This window comes from Drosophila arizonae, chromosome 3, assembly GCF_054131065.1.
Source record: "Drosophila arizonae isolate 15081-1271.41 chromosome 3, UAZ_ARI_1.0, whole genome shotgun sequence".
NCBI lineage: Eukaryota > Metazoa > Arthropoda > Insecta > Diptera > Drosophilidae > Drosophila > Drosophila arizonae.
Window position 1 is genome coordinate 28,511,349 of NC_142923.1, and position 16,325 is coordinate 28,527,673.

General features: G+C 36.8%; 1 protein-coding gene and 1 long non-coding RNA gene across 2 annotated transcripts; both read left to right on the forward strand.

Annotated features, from left to right (window-relative positions):
• The first annotated feature begins 100 nt into the window (after positions 1–100).
• IFT52 (intraflagellar transport 52) lies at positions 101–3,910 on the forward strand. The gene is made up of 3 exons (XM_018004856.2): positions 101–454; positions 537–1,182; positions 1,358–3,910. The coding sequence occupies exons 1-3, from the start codon at positions 342–344 to the stop codon at positions 1,901–1,903; spliced, it is 1,305 nt and encodes a 434-aa protein (XP_017860345.1). The 5' UTR covers positions 101–341; the 3' UTR covers positions 1,904–3,910.
• Positions 3,911–8,393: 4,483 nt separating this feature from the next.
• On the forward strand, positions 8,394–10,443 carry LOC149270000 (uncharacterized). Its single transcript, XR_016269148.1, has 3 exons — positions 8,394–9,109; positions 9,196–9,725; positions 9,850–10,443. It is a non-coding gene; the product is annotated as an uncharacterized LOC149270000 (long non-coding RNA).
• Positions 10,444–16,325: the final 5,882 nt, after the last annotated feature.

Sequence of the window (16,325 nt, forward strand, 5' to 3'; positions counted from 1 at the left end):
TGGTGTTGCGCAATCGTGCGCACAGATGCGCAGCAGCAGTGCTGCCAGATGTTTCGATAAAAGGGCTATGCCGCCAAAGTGGCTCACAAGAGCGGTTTATTGAAAAAAAATTTATATGCTAAAAATTTATTATATCTGTGATTAATGTGTATGCAAAGGCGACTTGTTGGATATTTGGATATTTCAATATCTAATATATTATTTAAGTAATCCGCTCACTACGCTATAATATTGTAGCTAACAGCTGTGCGGTTCTTGGAATTGTTTTGCCGGATATTGCTTAGCAACCAAAAACTGAATAACATTTAATGAAAATTTTATTTTATTAAAAAGCTCTAAAAATGTCTCAAAAACCTACAATTTGTTTTGATATATCTAAAAATGAACGTTTTCAAATAACGGACAATTACAAAATGTTGCATCGCAAGCTAAAGGCCAACTGGAACGTAGAACAGTAGGTGGAATGAATCTGATTAGATTTAGAATCTGATTTAGATTGATATAACTTATTGTATTACATTATATTTGATTCATAGAAACGAAGTTGAGCTAAACAATGAGTGCTTGGCACGCACTAAGATTTTCGTATTGGCTGGACCACAGGACCGCTTCACCGAGGAGGAGTTCGAGGTTCTCAAGGATTATGTGGAGCAATCGGGCGGCAGCTTGTTGGTGCTGCTCGGCGAAGGAGGCGAACAGGAGTTCAATACGAATGTCAACTTCTTCTTGGAACAGTACGGCATCTACATCAACAGCGATAACGTGGTGCGTCCGCATTACTACAAAAATTTCCATCCCAAGGAGTGCATCGTGGGCGGCGGCGTCGTCTGCGAGTCCATGTGGCGACAGCTGCTCAAACGGGACATCGAGAAGGTGGACTACGACTTCAGCGATGAGAAGTACAAGATACACTTTCAATATCCCTACGGTGCTACTCTAAATGTCTCGGAGCCAGCCAACGTGCTGTTGACCACGGGACCTGTCGTCTATCCCTTCAATCGTCCCTTGGCTGGCTACTATAGCAATGCCAAAGGTGGCAAGATATTGGCCCTGGGCTCCGGATACATATGGCACGACAAGTACCTGCAGGACAAAACGAACGATGCCATGCTGGAGTATATGCTCCAGCTACTGGGCACCGATGAGATAAACTACACGCACTTGGACTTCAATGATGTGGAGGTTAGTATTTCTTATGCATCCGGCTGGAGATGGATATGTATATAAGTATTATATACATATAATGATCAGCTATGGGTGTTGCTGATAATCCTCTATATTCATATATATATGAAAGCTATCTTTGGGTATTAGATTTCTGTTTTACATTAATCTTTTCCGTTCGCTGTTCCCACAGCTAAACGACAACAAACACTTCACGGACCTGGCCTTTCTGGCCGATATGCCCAAGGCCTGTTTGATTGACTCCATTGGCACGGAGATGCCCTCGGACTTTAAGCAAATGTTCGACATGTCGCTCTGCTCGCTGAGTAATCGGTTGTTGAAGGATGTGATCGACACCTACACGCAGCTGCATGTGAACTATGAGCCGCTGCGCATAATTAAGCCGCAATTCGAAATACCGTTGCCTCCGCTGCAATTGGCCACGTTTCCGCCAATTTTCAGTGAGCCGCCGGCGCCGCCGCTCGAGCTGTTCGACCTGGACGAGACCTTCAGTCCGGCTCGCTCGCAGCTAGCTCAGATAACTGGGCAATGCTTGCAGGCGCTGCGCTCCAAAGAGCCGGCTCGGCGAGCGCCCAATCAGCGCGAGCTGGAGAACTATGTGAAGGAGTGTGCGCGCATCACGGCCATCATCAGGGAACAGCAGGAGATGCCCGCCCGTGAAATACTCAACATTGTGGCACGCCAGATCACCAGCTATGCCCCCTATGCTGAGGACTAAAACCCCCAGCAGGTGATCCAATTACAATAATTAGCAAACAGTGCACATTCCGTGCAACCTCTAGCTATCTCTTTTCTTCAATACCCTTAGAAAGGGTATTACGACTGTGTCGAGCTATGTGCGTCTAGAATGAAGTAATTGGAATCATCTCTATCTATAATTTCTTATTATGTAATCATCTTGTAAGTAGTGATATAGAAAATATATGTATAATATTTAAGTCTTATATGTTCAAATTCTGTCAAATTGAATATCTAAATTAATTATCTGAGATCTCAAATTATTGATAAGTGTAGCCTTATAATATATACATATATGTAATAACATAGATATAGATAAAATAAAATAAAATCTGTAATTAATCAAAACTATTTCACATGTCCTGAAAACATAGTTGATTGGAATAAAGTAAATAATATTACGCTAGGTTGAAAGGCAGTAATTAGAAAATATAATTTAAATTATGGAACAACTATATATCATACATACATATGTATATGTAAATACGCATAGAAAATCACACATTCTTATTTGCTTGCATGAAACGCCACTTTGAGAACTATTCTTAGTTTTACTAGCTTGGTCATATATCTAACACCTTATCAATATATTGTATAGTCATATAATATAAACATGTGGCATTAGGCCTATTTAATAGTCAATTATTATCAAAATTAAGATAAGCAGCTCGTTTTATAGCTGTTTCTATTCAAGCAATTGCTACAATGAAAATTTGTGAATTTTCAAGACAAATGAAAAGACAAATGAAATGAAAGATCTAATAGTGTAATGTATGACATTTATATGCATGTATATATGACATATAATGTAGAAATTTATCCACTAAGTAAGTAATCAATTTGCACTACGATTTGTAGAAAATTTCTTGTCTTTTAATTACTTTGCTCTCTGTTTGTATACAATGTCGCTTAACCTATATATTTACCTGGGTATATCTGCAGAGTAGTTAACATTCGTATTCCCTGCTTTATTCTTTATTAAATTTGCTTTTTGTCGAAATCAGCATAAATTGTGCTTTTCGTTTGAGGAGCTCTTTTTTTAGTCAAATTGTAAACCAAGTCCATTTTATGTAAACATGTTGGCGACTCGTATTCAAACATGGCCGGCGTTCTCCCTACACTCTACACTCTGTACCCAATGCTCGATCCCTATGCCCCTTGCCGCCTCCACAGTTTGTTCGAAAAGTTTGCTTCAATTACGCAGAAGGTGCAGAACGTTTTTGGTCCGTAATACAAAACCTGTGGGAAGTAAAGCTATATACTTACCAAAAATCCAATACATATATTTATAACCAACAAAATTATTGTTTACTGCACTTCATTATTTTTATTAATATTTCCCACATACGGAATGATGAGCGGAGGAAGTGGGGCGGGGGCCCGTGTATTCCCTCTGGGAGCCTAGTTGTTTGGTTTTTAGTTGGCGGCAATTTGTTTCTGCTTGTTGAGAGAGAGGGGGGTGCTAATTGTGTCGTAGGAGATCGCTGAGGGGTGTGTTTGAGCGTGTGTGAAACTGCTAGTTAATGCTTGTCACAACAAATGCCTGTCATCAATCCATGCTCCAGGGAGCTGCCCCACCGAAATGGGGCGCAACTGTTTGCTAGAAAATATCCTGTTGACAAAAAACTCTGCAACTGACGCTTGTAAATTTAATTCTAGTTTTTATCACGCCTGAAGGAACCCTCAAATACAAAAAAAAAATAAATAAATAGAAACAGAAACAATTCTCTTGAGCTTTCGTTTTCCTTGAGCAGCTGCAACTCATGCCAATTCGTTCTTATCTTTATATAAGCAGAAATCATACTTAACATATCATTTTTGGCTCCTTGAATTTAACGCTTAGCAAGATATTGAAATGTTTGCTGTGAGAATGAACTTAAATGAATGCATTAAGTATGTTTGATAATGATCTGAATAAGATCTAAATTACTATTGTATCTACATACAATATATTGGTCCGTCTACTAATATCTTTCATTTATTTAATATACATTCCTCTATCATATAAATTGATATATCTTGTATTATTTATATATTAAACCTAGAATTCGCACTTGCATTTTTCTATTGTATATATGATTATAATTAGGTAATGTGTATATGTAAAATATGTGAATAAAAGATATTATTTTGAACAGCATTATTGTGGAACGGCTCTAATCAGTCTATTACTAAAAAATACAAAATTAATTTGCTCAATTGCATCTTATCATATAGTTATTGTATGATAATGCATTTTTAAATTGTATCGAGTTCTCCCATTACCTGTCCCATAAATAAATTCGTTGCTCATCTTTGAGAAATCATACCTAATGCCCATTTGATACATGTAAAGTGATGCAGGAATTTGAGATCCAGCAAATTTTTTAGTTAACTTTTATATCTATTATAATTATACTTAAAATTTGTCAACCATATTTATATATACCTTTTAAAGTCTATTAACATAGAAGTCTCATTTTTGCAATTTATTGTTCATTATCTCTCAAGGCTTTCTTAATGACCTATCAGTACTTTAGAATAGTATTAATAATTCATAATATTATTCGTTTAATTATACCCTGAACCCATTGAAAATGGGAAATCAGGGTATAATGGTTTTGTTAAAAGTATGTAACAGGCAGAAGGAGGCGTGGCAGACCCCACAAAGTATATATATTCTTGATCAGGGTGACGAGCTGAGTCGATTTGGCCCTGTCCGTCTGTCTGTCCGTCCGTCCGTCCGTCCGTCCGTCCGTCCGTCCGTCCGTCCGTCCGTCCGTATGTATGAACGCGTCGATTTCAGAAGATATAAGAGCTAGAGACTTCAAATTTTTTTTTAAATGTCCGTAATTACAGCGCGCATATCAAGTTTATCATTAAAAATCGCTAACTCATCCCGATCTTTTTTATCGATAAAAAACCTTATCGAAAACCAGTTATAAAATTATATCTTCTACACCCTTATTGCTAGAGTCTCCAAATTTTTAATGTATGCTTATATGCAATTTATACAATTTCGGTTTTTGTTAAAATTTACCCCCCACCCTTAAATTCACCCCCTCACCATCACTTTTGTAAAAAGCGTATTTCAAATACTAGAGACTTGGGCTTTGGAATATACACACATATTCACCATATGATTACGCTCTAAAAGTTTCATTAAGATCGTATGTCTACAAAAGAAATTATTTAACAAATAAATTCTCATAATATTGCTCACACTGCAGCGCAGCCCAAGCGCTGTCGCTGCTTACTGCGCAGTTAGCAGAGCGCAGGCTTATGCGTGCGTGTGGATGCATGTGTATGTATGTGTGCATAAAAGAAGTGCAGAATGATTAGAATATCAGCTTGGAGGGTTTAGGGTATCTCCTAGTCGAGCAGTCTCGACTGGAGCTTTCTTACTTGTTTTTCACTTGTATTAGTTTGTATTGGTATTGTCTGTATTGGGGCCAACCTTCCCGAGATGTCCAAAGTAGATTTTTCTATTTGAAACTATTTGAGATGATAGCTATAAATTATTCTCTGTGTCTCAGGTTTTGTATACTCCATAAATGCTCTTCAGTAATAATCAATCAATCAATATTCCCACAAACTTTTGCTTTTCCATAGTCCATGGCCCTTATTCGGTGGCCATTTTGTTGACCGCTAAATGTTGCTTGGGTAGTGTGTGTGTCTGTGTATGTGTGAGTGTGTGGGTGGCACAGAAGGAGCGGAAGGGGATCTTTGGTCCGCAATAAGCTGCAAGTAAAAAGTATGAAGAGGTTGGGCTGAAATACGAGCTGAGCCAAGTAGGAAGTTACCTTGAGTGCATTTCTACATATTGACAGTGACAATGCTGTCCACGACAACGTTGTTGTTGTTCTTGCTGTTGTTGGTTGTTCATTCATGGTTTCAGTGCAGCAAACAGGTTCACAGGCTCAACAGAAGCCGCACAAGTTTTTCCTACCATTCGCTGCGGCTGTCGCTTCTTTCACTTTAAACAGAAATAAATGAAAGCAAAGCAAAGCAAAGAGGGACAGAGGCAGAGAGAGAGAGAGAGAGAGAGAGAGAGAGGCTAAAATGGAAATGGAAATTCAACTGCATTCGCTCGTATCGCAGGCCATTTGCCAATGTCTGAACAGCTGTGTTTGTTGTACTTCCGCCTCGGCTCGGTCGTCGCCCCTCTCCACCTACACGCCCGCGTCCGCATACCTCCTCTGCGTGCAAATATCATCATCGGAAAGTCAAGAGGTTTGTTTGACTTTTGGTCGGCATCCTTTTAGCAGCTGTGATTGCCGACTGTCTGGCGAGTTCATCTTCACTCATAAATTATACAGTGACTGACAAAAGTTATCGCACACAGATACACACGGGCGCACATTTGTCACCTGTGCGCTGAAAATTCGGGGAAAACCCTCATGAAAAGCGTGCCCTGATGCGGGTCGCGGACGAACATCATTTTAATTAAATTACACCACCAAAACGTGCGACATCACAATAATTTTCATTGTCAAAAATTGGACAGCATAAAAAACCACACGTCTGCATCGTATATCCAACAGATACAACAACAACAACAGCAGCAACAGCTATCGTGACAGCCACGACAACAACAACAAGCTGCATCTATCGTGGGAGCGAAAGAGCTGGAGGAAGACACACACACACGCACACACAATGAAAGAGAATGTAACAATCAATTAACAGGTAAACGGCCTAAAGCATCTAACATAAATATTTCATTTAACCCTTAAGTGTTTCTTGTTTTATTATATTATTATATTATATCGTTTGAATAAGACTTATAAGCCAGGAAGACAAGCCATCTATATTTTAGGGCTGACTCCTTTCCTATTAACGTTGCTTAATATAAATATTGAGCAATTCGAAATATTGAGCAGTTTGCAGTATTGATTAATGAGATGATCTATCGAAGGGTAGAATTGTAGATCTAACACTATATATCTATCACGACCTGCTGATCTCATCTAATATCGTACTGTAGCTTACTGATTCATCAAACCGAATGCAATGAATCAGGGGCTAAAATTATAAGCTTGTCGAGGTAGGTTTTTGAATGTGACTCGATAGGCTGTTCATATTAAAATCAGCCCATCGCTTGGCTTATTCATAGAACACAGAACATATGCCGGGGTCTACGCAATGCGACTTCACTGGCTTGAATCACTGATTAAAAGTTTTCTATGGTTCAGATGAAAATGCACGCCATATACGACGGAACTATAACCCTACAAAGTTTTTATTTTTATTTTTTTTTATTAATCATTTTATTATTAGGTTCAAGTAGATATGTTGACATCACTTTTTGAATGCGAATATGTTTTTTTGTTTTTGTATATGTACGAAGTATTGTGTCTGCCTCTGTAAAAAGATATATGGATCCGTCGTATAGATAGGCTTGTAAATAGCTAGTTCTGATCTTTAAGGAGTCTGTATGTTATAAGAGTCTTTTGAATAGTCAGTGATAAGAAAATTAGCAGTCGTCAATGCGAGATTTCGATTAGACTAGGTACTACCTGTATGGTATATATATATAGATGATGTATTGAAAAAGTCAAGCTCAACAGTTAGTCAGTTAATCAATAAGTGTCAGTCATAAAAAAAATTTGAAGTCTTAACTTACAGGTTTGAAATTGCAACTTTATTAAATTTCAGATAGCCGAATCTATATTCTTACTCAACCCGTGTAGTGGTACTCACACAAGGGTTAAACATCGACACCGTTGACCCACGCCTTCTATCCCTCTCTCAGTCTCTCCCGCTTGGCACGCTTCAATGTAAACTTTGGCCGTTGATGTTGTTGTTGATGTTGTTGTTGTTGATTCAGCTGTCTTAGGAATGGCTTATGGGAACATTGTTAAACCATTATTGAAATAGAAAGCTTGTCTATTTTATGTGTGTTTATTTTCGGTGATTGTTATTAATTTGTCATAAGGCCGCAACACGCTCTAATGATGCGTGTAAATGCAAAATAAATGACCAGCCCGGCCCAGCCCAGCCCAGTCCTGACCAGAGGCAGCTATATATAGCTACAGCTCCAGCGAGCAGCATTTGAAAAATAAATTTAAAAGCGCGTGTACAATTTAAAATGAAATAAAATCAGAGTGTTGCAGCTTTCGAAATTTTATGAGCATGTTGCGCTTATTAGCTGCACTGCGAGAAATGGCGACAGGCCAGCAGCAACAGCAACAGCAACAACAACAGCAACAAAAACGGCAACAACAACAACACCAACGAAAGCGACAACAACAAGCTCGACACGCATTTCCACGGCTAATTTTTCACGCACGCTCCATGCCCCTTCGTGCCCCCCCTTTCGAGGCAATGCAAACGACAGCGAGCGACAGCTCCTGGCCAGCCTCGAGCTTGGCATGCCCTTTCACATAATTGAGCAACAGGGTATACTCCAGATGTTGGCAGAGTTTGTAACGTACTCAGGAAAATCCTGCTTTATTTGAACTTTTTATTTTATTTAAAATAAAAAAGTAATATAACAAAATCTATATATATAAAAGAAAGTTGTGTAAAAGTGAAGACTGCTTATAACTTGATTTGGGCTGAACCAATTTTCATGGTTTTTGATTTGTTGGATTTGTCTCCGCAACGAGTTTAGTATAGGGTCTTAAAAATACTGAAAAAATTTGCCGAATACTTGAAAAACGCGGTTTTTTCCCCAAATGTTCAAATTTTTTTTATACCCAGTAGGCTTGGTAACAGTGACAGTTTTGACAATAGTGTAGAAGTAAATAAACAAATGTAGTCAGTCAGTCTACGGTCTCCTGACCTCGAGCAGACCTGACTATTCAAAAAAAAAAAAAAAAAAAAAAAAAAAAAAAAAAAAAAAAAAAAATTTCAAATCAAAAGGAAAAATATTTCAAATCAAAAATCTGCAAAAAATCAAAAGATTAAAACCTGACTGTTCAAAAAATAAATAAAACATTAAAAATTCGAAATTAAAAAAAAAAAAGGTAATTATTAAAAAGTGTATTTTTGGCTTTTTATATTTTCGGACTTTTAAACTTTATAAATATTTCAAATCAAAAATCTGCAAAAATTAAAAAAAAAATCAAAAGATTAAAACCTAACAATCAAAAATAAATAAAAAATTCAAAATTCAAAATTCGAAATTAAAAAAAAAAAAAAGTTAATTATTAAAAATTGTATTTTTGGACTTTTACAAAAGCTAAATATCTCGAAAGTTCAGGTATTTGTTTGTCTCAAACATAAATTTGTGTAAATTATTTATATTTATATTTCTCGATTGTTTTATATGGTTTTGTGCGAGGGCAGTATTACTATTAATAAAAATGCCGCGTCCTAGAAGATCTAATCTTTCCCGGCGGACCCATAATGCAATTAGGCAACGGAATAGCGCGAGTCAATTATCTGACGAAGAGCGAGAAATCGCCCGAGAAAGGCTCCGCGTTAGTACCCAGGGAAGAAGGGCCTTAATTCGTGCTTCTCAAAGAGAGGCAGCCCGTGAAATGGCAATAAGAAATGGTTCAAGGATTGATTTGAATCGAGCAGCGTTTCGATATGATTGCACCATTGATTACAGCTTGAATCGTTTAGTTTGCATTGGTCCAATGGACGTTGTTTGCCAGCATTGTGGCGCATTGAAGTTTGCTGGTGAAACGCCCGGTTTGTGCTGCCTTAGTGGTAAAGTGACATTGCCATTAGCGGTCACCATAGCCATTGCGTTCCCTGCTTTATGGCGAAACACTAGAATCACGACATTTTCTAGCGAACACTCAAAAATACAATGCCTGTTTCCAAATGACATAATTTGGGGCGGAAAATATTGGAGACGGATATTTAAGGTAATTTACGTTAAAAATTTTATTTTCTATGACTGCCAAAAAAAAATTTTGAATAATGTAGTTTGTTAGATTTCTGTAAATAGTGTTTGTAAATATAACTATAACTATGGCTTTGAATTTAAAGATTCAAGGCCAGATTTGCCATCGCATTGGATCATTGCAACCTATTGAAGATGCACAGCAAAAATTCTTGCAAATATACTTCATGGGCAATATGGAAGAACAACTTGACCGGCGTCAAGAAATGAACACAGCTATGAAAAGAGCAATTCTCCATGATTTGCATGCTTAGAAATTTAAACCAACCAAAACTGTGCAATGGAACGCGTTTGGTGATAAGAAAACTGATGAGCAATGTGATTCACGCGTTGATACTCAAAGGAAAATTTAAAGATGAGGAAGTTCTTATTCCTAGGATTCCGATGAGCTCAACAGATATGCCCTTTGAATTTAAACGAATTCAATTCCCGCTTCGTCTTGCCTTCGCCATGACGATCAACAAGTCACAGGGCCAATCTTTGACTATTTGTGGCCTCAATCTAGAAAATGCGTGTTTTTCTCATGGTCAATTGTACGTGGCATGCTCACGTGTTGGCAAACGATCCGCATTATTTGTTCTTGCACCCGACCAAAAAACGAAGAATGTCGTTTACAACAAGGTGCTTGAATGAAAATCCGATTAATAAATTTATCAGTGTATCCCAGCCTGAACAACATAGCTTTCAACAATTTTTTACCTAGAAATAATATAGAGGGCAATGCAACGTTTGCCGGGCCAGCTAGTATATTTTAAAAAATGATGAATGTAGTAATTATTAATTTTGTAAGAAATCGCATATCATTTATCTATAGACTAATTGGCATTAAAATAAAATGTGTAGAAGTTCAAGGCACTTAAATAGATGACATCGATTCGTTGCTTAGCCCAGGCGAGAGCCGCACAGCTTGTGCACTTAGAGTTTCAACCAGGTGCTACGCTAGACAAAAATTTAAAGTAAATAAATTTCTGTTTTCAACTTAATTTATAAAGCTTCTAAGCTGGATAACAGGAGTAAGTGATTTTGTTCATTGCAGTTATATTCAATTCTCATCATACAAAAAGACCTTTAAAAAATTATTTTATATATTGTATGATCAAGAAAACATTTTTTTGTACATATAATTTAAATACATTTTTTTATTTTATTTTTAGATTAGAAAAATTTGAAACAAATTTATATGTTTATTAGGTTGTTCATGAATTTTTTTATGTTAAAAAAAAAAAAAAAACAATAAATAAATAAAATAAAAGAATTTTTCGCTCTTAAAATACTTTTAGTGGAAGAATGAAATATTTGATACTAAAGCAAAAGCTCTTTACACTATATATCTGCGTCTGTATTGTATTATTATCATTATTATGAGATAATAAAGTATCATAATAATATTTTTGATTTATAACTTTTGTAATGAATTGTAAACATTATCTTTAAGCTAATTCGAAAAAATTGACAACTTTCTTTAAGGTAAATTTTTCCTCGCGTTGTTGGCCATATCTTTAGGAAGATATTTTCACTTTAATCTTATCGAGCAACTAAGGAATTTGTTATCGACAGTGTATTAGTGCGTTCGCTAAATTCCCATTTAGTTAGTTTGTCGCTTTAGTTGTTGTTGGTGTTGTTTTGTTTGGTTTTTGTTTTTTTTTTTTGGCACAACGACACGCACGAGAAATTCCAAGAGATAAGCATCGTGTACGACAAGGTGTATTATGGACCCGAGTCCGATACGCAGTCGAGTGCCATACTGTTGACTCTGTTAAATTGCCAATATTTATGGTTTTGGCCGTTGAGCTTGACTTGTTAAATGGGTGTTCCAGCCAGAGACAGGAGGCAGCAGCCAGCAGCCAGCAGCCAGCAAGCAGCAGTCCAGGAGGCATCCAAAAGCTGGGTAGCTGCTAAAGCGTTTAAATACAAAACGTGTTGGCTCGATAAGCACGCAACCAAATCGTGCCTGATTCGTGTCTGATTCGTGCCTGTTTCGTGACTTCAATTCAATTTTTGACATGTGCCTGTCAAAGCTCTCTGCTAGAGTTTGGCTATCAAACAAAGTAGTTTAATTTCATAGCCGATTCGTGAGTGAGTGAACAAATTCACTTATTTAATAGTTCACAACGGAACTTCTTTGTCTAATTGAACTAGTATTATGATTGTACTGTACTTTTTATTGCAGTCACGACGCCATTTTGTTGTTTCTCTTGAGCAGCTATCTCGCTCGCACGGTGTGCAGCAAAGCATTAAAGCAGAAATGCAACATGTCGTCAACGAAGCTATAAAAATGTCAAAACATGCTACAAATAAAGCAGAATTATAAAGAAATCTAGCGAGAAAAAATAAGAGAGGAATTATTAAAATGATATACATACTCGTACACAGACAGACGAAATGCTTTGTTTGCGACGCTTTGCAAACCAGTCGGGCAGTCGACAACTCAGATACACTGCAAATTGAGTTGCGCGAATATGCTAGACATTTTCCACACTAAAGTTTACTATTATCAAGAAATATTTGTTTAAACCAGCAGAGGTTGATCCTATAAAATATAATGTCAAAAATCTAAAAAAAAAATCAATTATTCTTTCTTTAGGGGCCGAACAATCGAAGCTTTAAAAATGGTATGTATATTTACACTTCAGCTAAAAAATTGTTTCTGCTCTTATATTATTTATTTATTTGTTTGTTTTGCGTTTGTGTAATCCTTAAATACTTATTCTCACTTGATTCACTACCTTTATGAATCTCCCACTTTCATTATGATTCTCCATATGTTTGAGTATGTTGTCTCTAAGTTATGCTCTACCTATGTTTCTCTTTCTCTCTCTCTCTCTCTCTCACACTTTCTTTGTCTCTCTTCTTACCTTTGCTCTCTCCTTACGTCTCTAGTTATCTTCCGCAATTGCATTTTTGTATTTTTGCTGCTCTCTCAATCTCTCTCTATCGCTCTTCCCTCTCACTCTCTAAATATCTAAGTCTCTGTCTCTTTTACTTCCTGTCTCTCTCTCTCTCTCTCTCTCTCTCTCTCTATCTCTCTCTCATAAGAATTCTTTACAAGCAGAAGTCTTGGAGCTTCGTGTCAATCTATTATATTCCTCTCTTTAGTCAACGATCAATCAAATGTATTATTCATTGGTATTCTTATTGGAATATTGAGAATATTCAGAAATTCTCATTCAGTGCAGATTTAAATTTTATACATTTCCTTTGTTTTATAAAATCACATCTATATGTCATCTCTTCTCATTTTAGAGTATCATTCATCCCATTCGGTGCCAATTTTTTCTATATAATGCGATAAGAAATTTCTACATTTCGTTGTTGTTGCTTTTGCTGTTGCTCTAGTTAGCTGCGCATCTTTCATTATAGGTGTTGCTGTTGTTGTTTTTCTTGTTTCCAGGTTGATACGTTTGCTGTTCTTGCGGTTTTTATGGTTTGTATTTTTCGTTGTAGTTGCCTTTTAAGAAAAGGCACTGCAAAGGAGAAGCTTTTCAGCGTTTTCAACGTTTTCGAAACGAGATTTGAAATTTTAGATGTGTGAGATGATTTGAGCCGAAAATTATTAAACCCTTGCCTTTGGCGGCAGGGAGCGTCGTTCAAAATGCCATAAGTCACACCTGATCATTTGTCAGAGCTGTAATACAGCCAAGCAAACGCCCACCGCGCTCGTCGAGGGGCGGACGGGGCCGATGGTGGAGGCGGGGCAGGTCTAGTTGTGCCATAAATCAAAGCGCTGCATGTTAAATTTGACGCCACATAAAAATGCAAATCGTATGCATATATAATAAAATATAATTTTTATAACTTAATTAAGCGAGCTCCAATCGGGCCCGGAGTCTCGAGGGGGCGCGACACGCTGTGCGCTGTGGCTTGTGGCTCATTTAACTGGCGCCAAGTTTCAAATTGATTTTGGCCAGCTGGTCGACATTTACATGACAAAGCCGGACAATCGGACAGTCGGACGGGCAAACAGCCGGACAGCCGGCTAGTCGATGTCGCCCGTGATAAGAACCAGTGCTTATCAAATGACCAACCAGGCAGTCCGTCAGTCTGCCGTCAGTCCGTCAGTCCGCCAGCCGAGCGAAGGTAGCAGCAGCAGCTCATCGCATCTCATCTCGTTTCTCGGAAGGCCCATCAGAGGTTGAAGCAGCGCGCGTACGTCTGACATGGCATGTAATAAAATAATCTACCTCTAATTTGGGTGTCGTTTACACGTGCCACAGATCCAAACTCCGACGCTTGGCATCTGGGTCGGGGCAGCTCATTAGGCGGCTGCAATCGCTAAATCTGAAACAAGACTTGGTATGCAATGGTCGTGGCTTTGAAATTCAACTTCAAATTGGAACTGGCATTTTCAGCTTTTTCAGCTCTTAACGGAATTTGAAAGTTCGACGTTTTTATGAGCAGAAGTTACGATATTTTCGGCTGATTAGCTTCTACTTTCTCTCCTACGCACATCATTTCTATGGCTTGGCTGTGTCTGCTCTTTTAAATTCCTTTGAAAATATCCTAACTCTTAGTTAAGACAGAAGGCTGACTATCAATCAATCCCTTCTATATATCAAATATAGTTAAGCAGTTCGGCTCTTGATACTAAACTTTATCTGTACCTTCTAATTCAATTCTGATCAGTTTATGCATTCGACTTTGATCATTCAATCATTTAATATCTCTTACATAAGAAATATACTTTGCCAAAAAAATCTGGCTACGACTTTGCTCAGAAAACTTCAGTTTTATAACTTTTAATGATTTGCCCTTTAATCAATACACTAAATATAGCATAACAAATGAATCAATCGATTATTTGATTTCTTCCAGCTGAAAATTTAATGCGCAATTCATTCTCTCCAATACATCTTTCAGTTAAATTCTGGTCAGCTTATGGGCTAGTCTTCAATCAATCAATCAATTATTTAATATCTCCTACATAAGAAATATAGCCTAGCAACTGCAACCTGACCCAACTGTGTTTTCAACTCAGATAAATTGATGAATACTTTAACTCTTATAGACTTGAATGTACATTACTCATCAATCAACCAATCAATCATAAAAACCATTCTAGCACACTAAATATAGCATAACAAATAGTATCCTTAGGGCATTTTACAATACATTCTCTACTTAGAAACTGCGAAACTGCCCTTTCTATACCTCGGTCGGATATCAAGTCATCAATCATTCAATCTCTTCTATTTACAAGGCATAGGCTCCCTATTAAAGCTTGTTATTTTCTCACCTTTTCTTTTTCACCTATCAAAACTCTAACTATATATATTTTCAACTAATTTAAGCTATGCACCGACCATCAATCATACAGTCAGTCAGTCAGTCAATCTGTTAAACAGATAAACTCTATAGCTGTATCTTATCAACTTTCTTGACATTCAAGCCTAACTTCCAGTTAATCCAACAATCATCTACACATTTACTTTTCTAGCCATTCTTGGATTTTTAGATATTCTGTTTAGACTTGATGCGAACATATTAGTTGGGCACATGCCATCAATTAGAGGGCTCTCCCGCTATTCTGGCTATTCAGTAAACGCCTTGACCCCGCAATTTGTCACTGGGCTCCTTTGTGTGGCTGACGTCTCAGACATTTATTTATATTCATGTGTGTAATTTGCTATTTTCTTATGCTTTGCTCCTCTTCTTGATTTTGTTGTTCTCTTTTTGAGCGACACTTGACCCTATCAAATAATAACGACTTGTGTACACGACTGGACTGGACAGGCGCTGGAATTGGTGACTGTCTCGAAATCTGGCGCCGCTTACACCGCCAGCGGCTAAACAACAAAAATGACGAAGGGAAAAAAGAAACATCAGCCAAATACATATACAAAAGTCAATAAACTCGACTGTGATAAGCGAACTGCGGGCGGTACCGCTCGAGTTGGGGGGCAGAGGGGTGGGGGACTCGTGATCGAAAGAGTAGGACGTGTAATTAGTTAAAGACTAGCTAAGACTGCTAAAGGACTGCAATTGCAGTTCAGCACTTAAGATAGTTAAAATATAATCAGAGTCTTCGTTTTATATTAATTATTACATTCTCATTTAAGAATTTAATACAGGGACCGCAAATAAAAAATTGAGGGTTAAAAGAACTCCCAAGAAAAGAGAGAAAAACACACATAAGGATTTCTGCTATGGCGAGTTCAAAATAAGGATAATCTTTTATTTGTAATTTTTTATTAAAAAATTATGTTTAATTATTAAAATTGATTTTTATGATAAAAATCAAAAATAATTATTACAGAAAAATTTTTATATAAAAATCAAATCATAACTCTTACTTTTGATTTTTATATAAAAATTGTTCTGTAATAATTATTTTTGATTTTTATCATAAAAATCAATTTTAATAATTAAATATATTTTTTTTTTAATTTATCAAAAAATAATAATTATATTTTAATTTTTTCCTATAAAAATTATAATCGTTACGGCCCCTGATTTAATACTTTGGATTTAACTTTGTTTGAAAGTTAATTATTTATTTTTCATATAAATTAAAACTAATCAATAGATTTATAAATAAAATTTGAGAAAAATATGATTAAAAAAA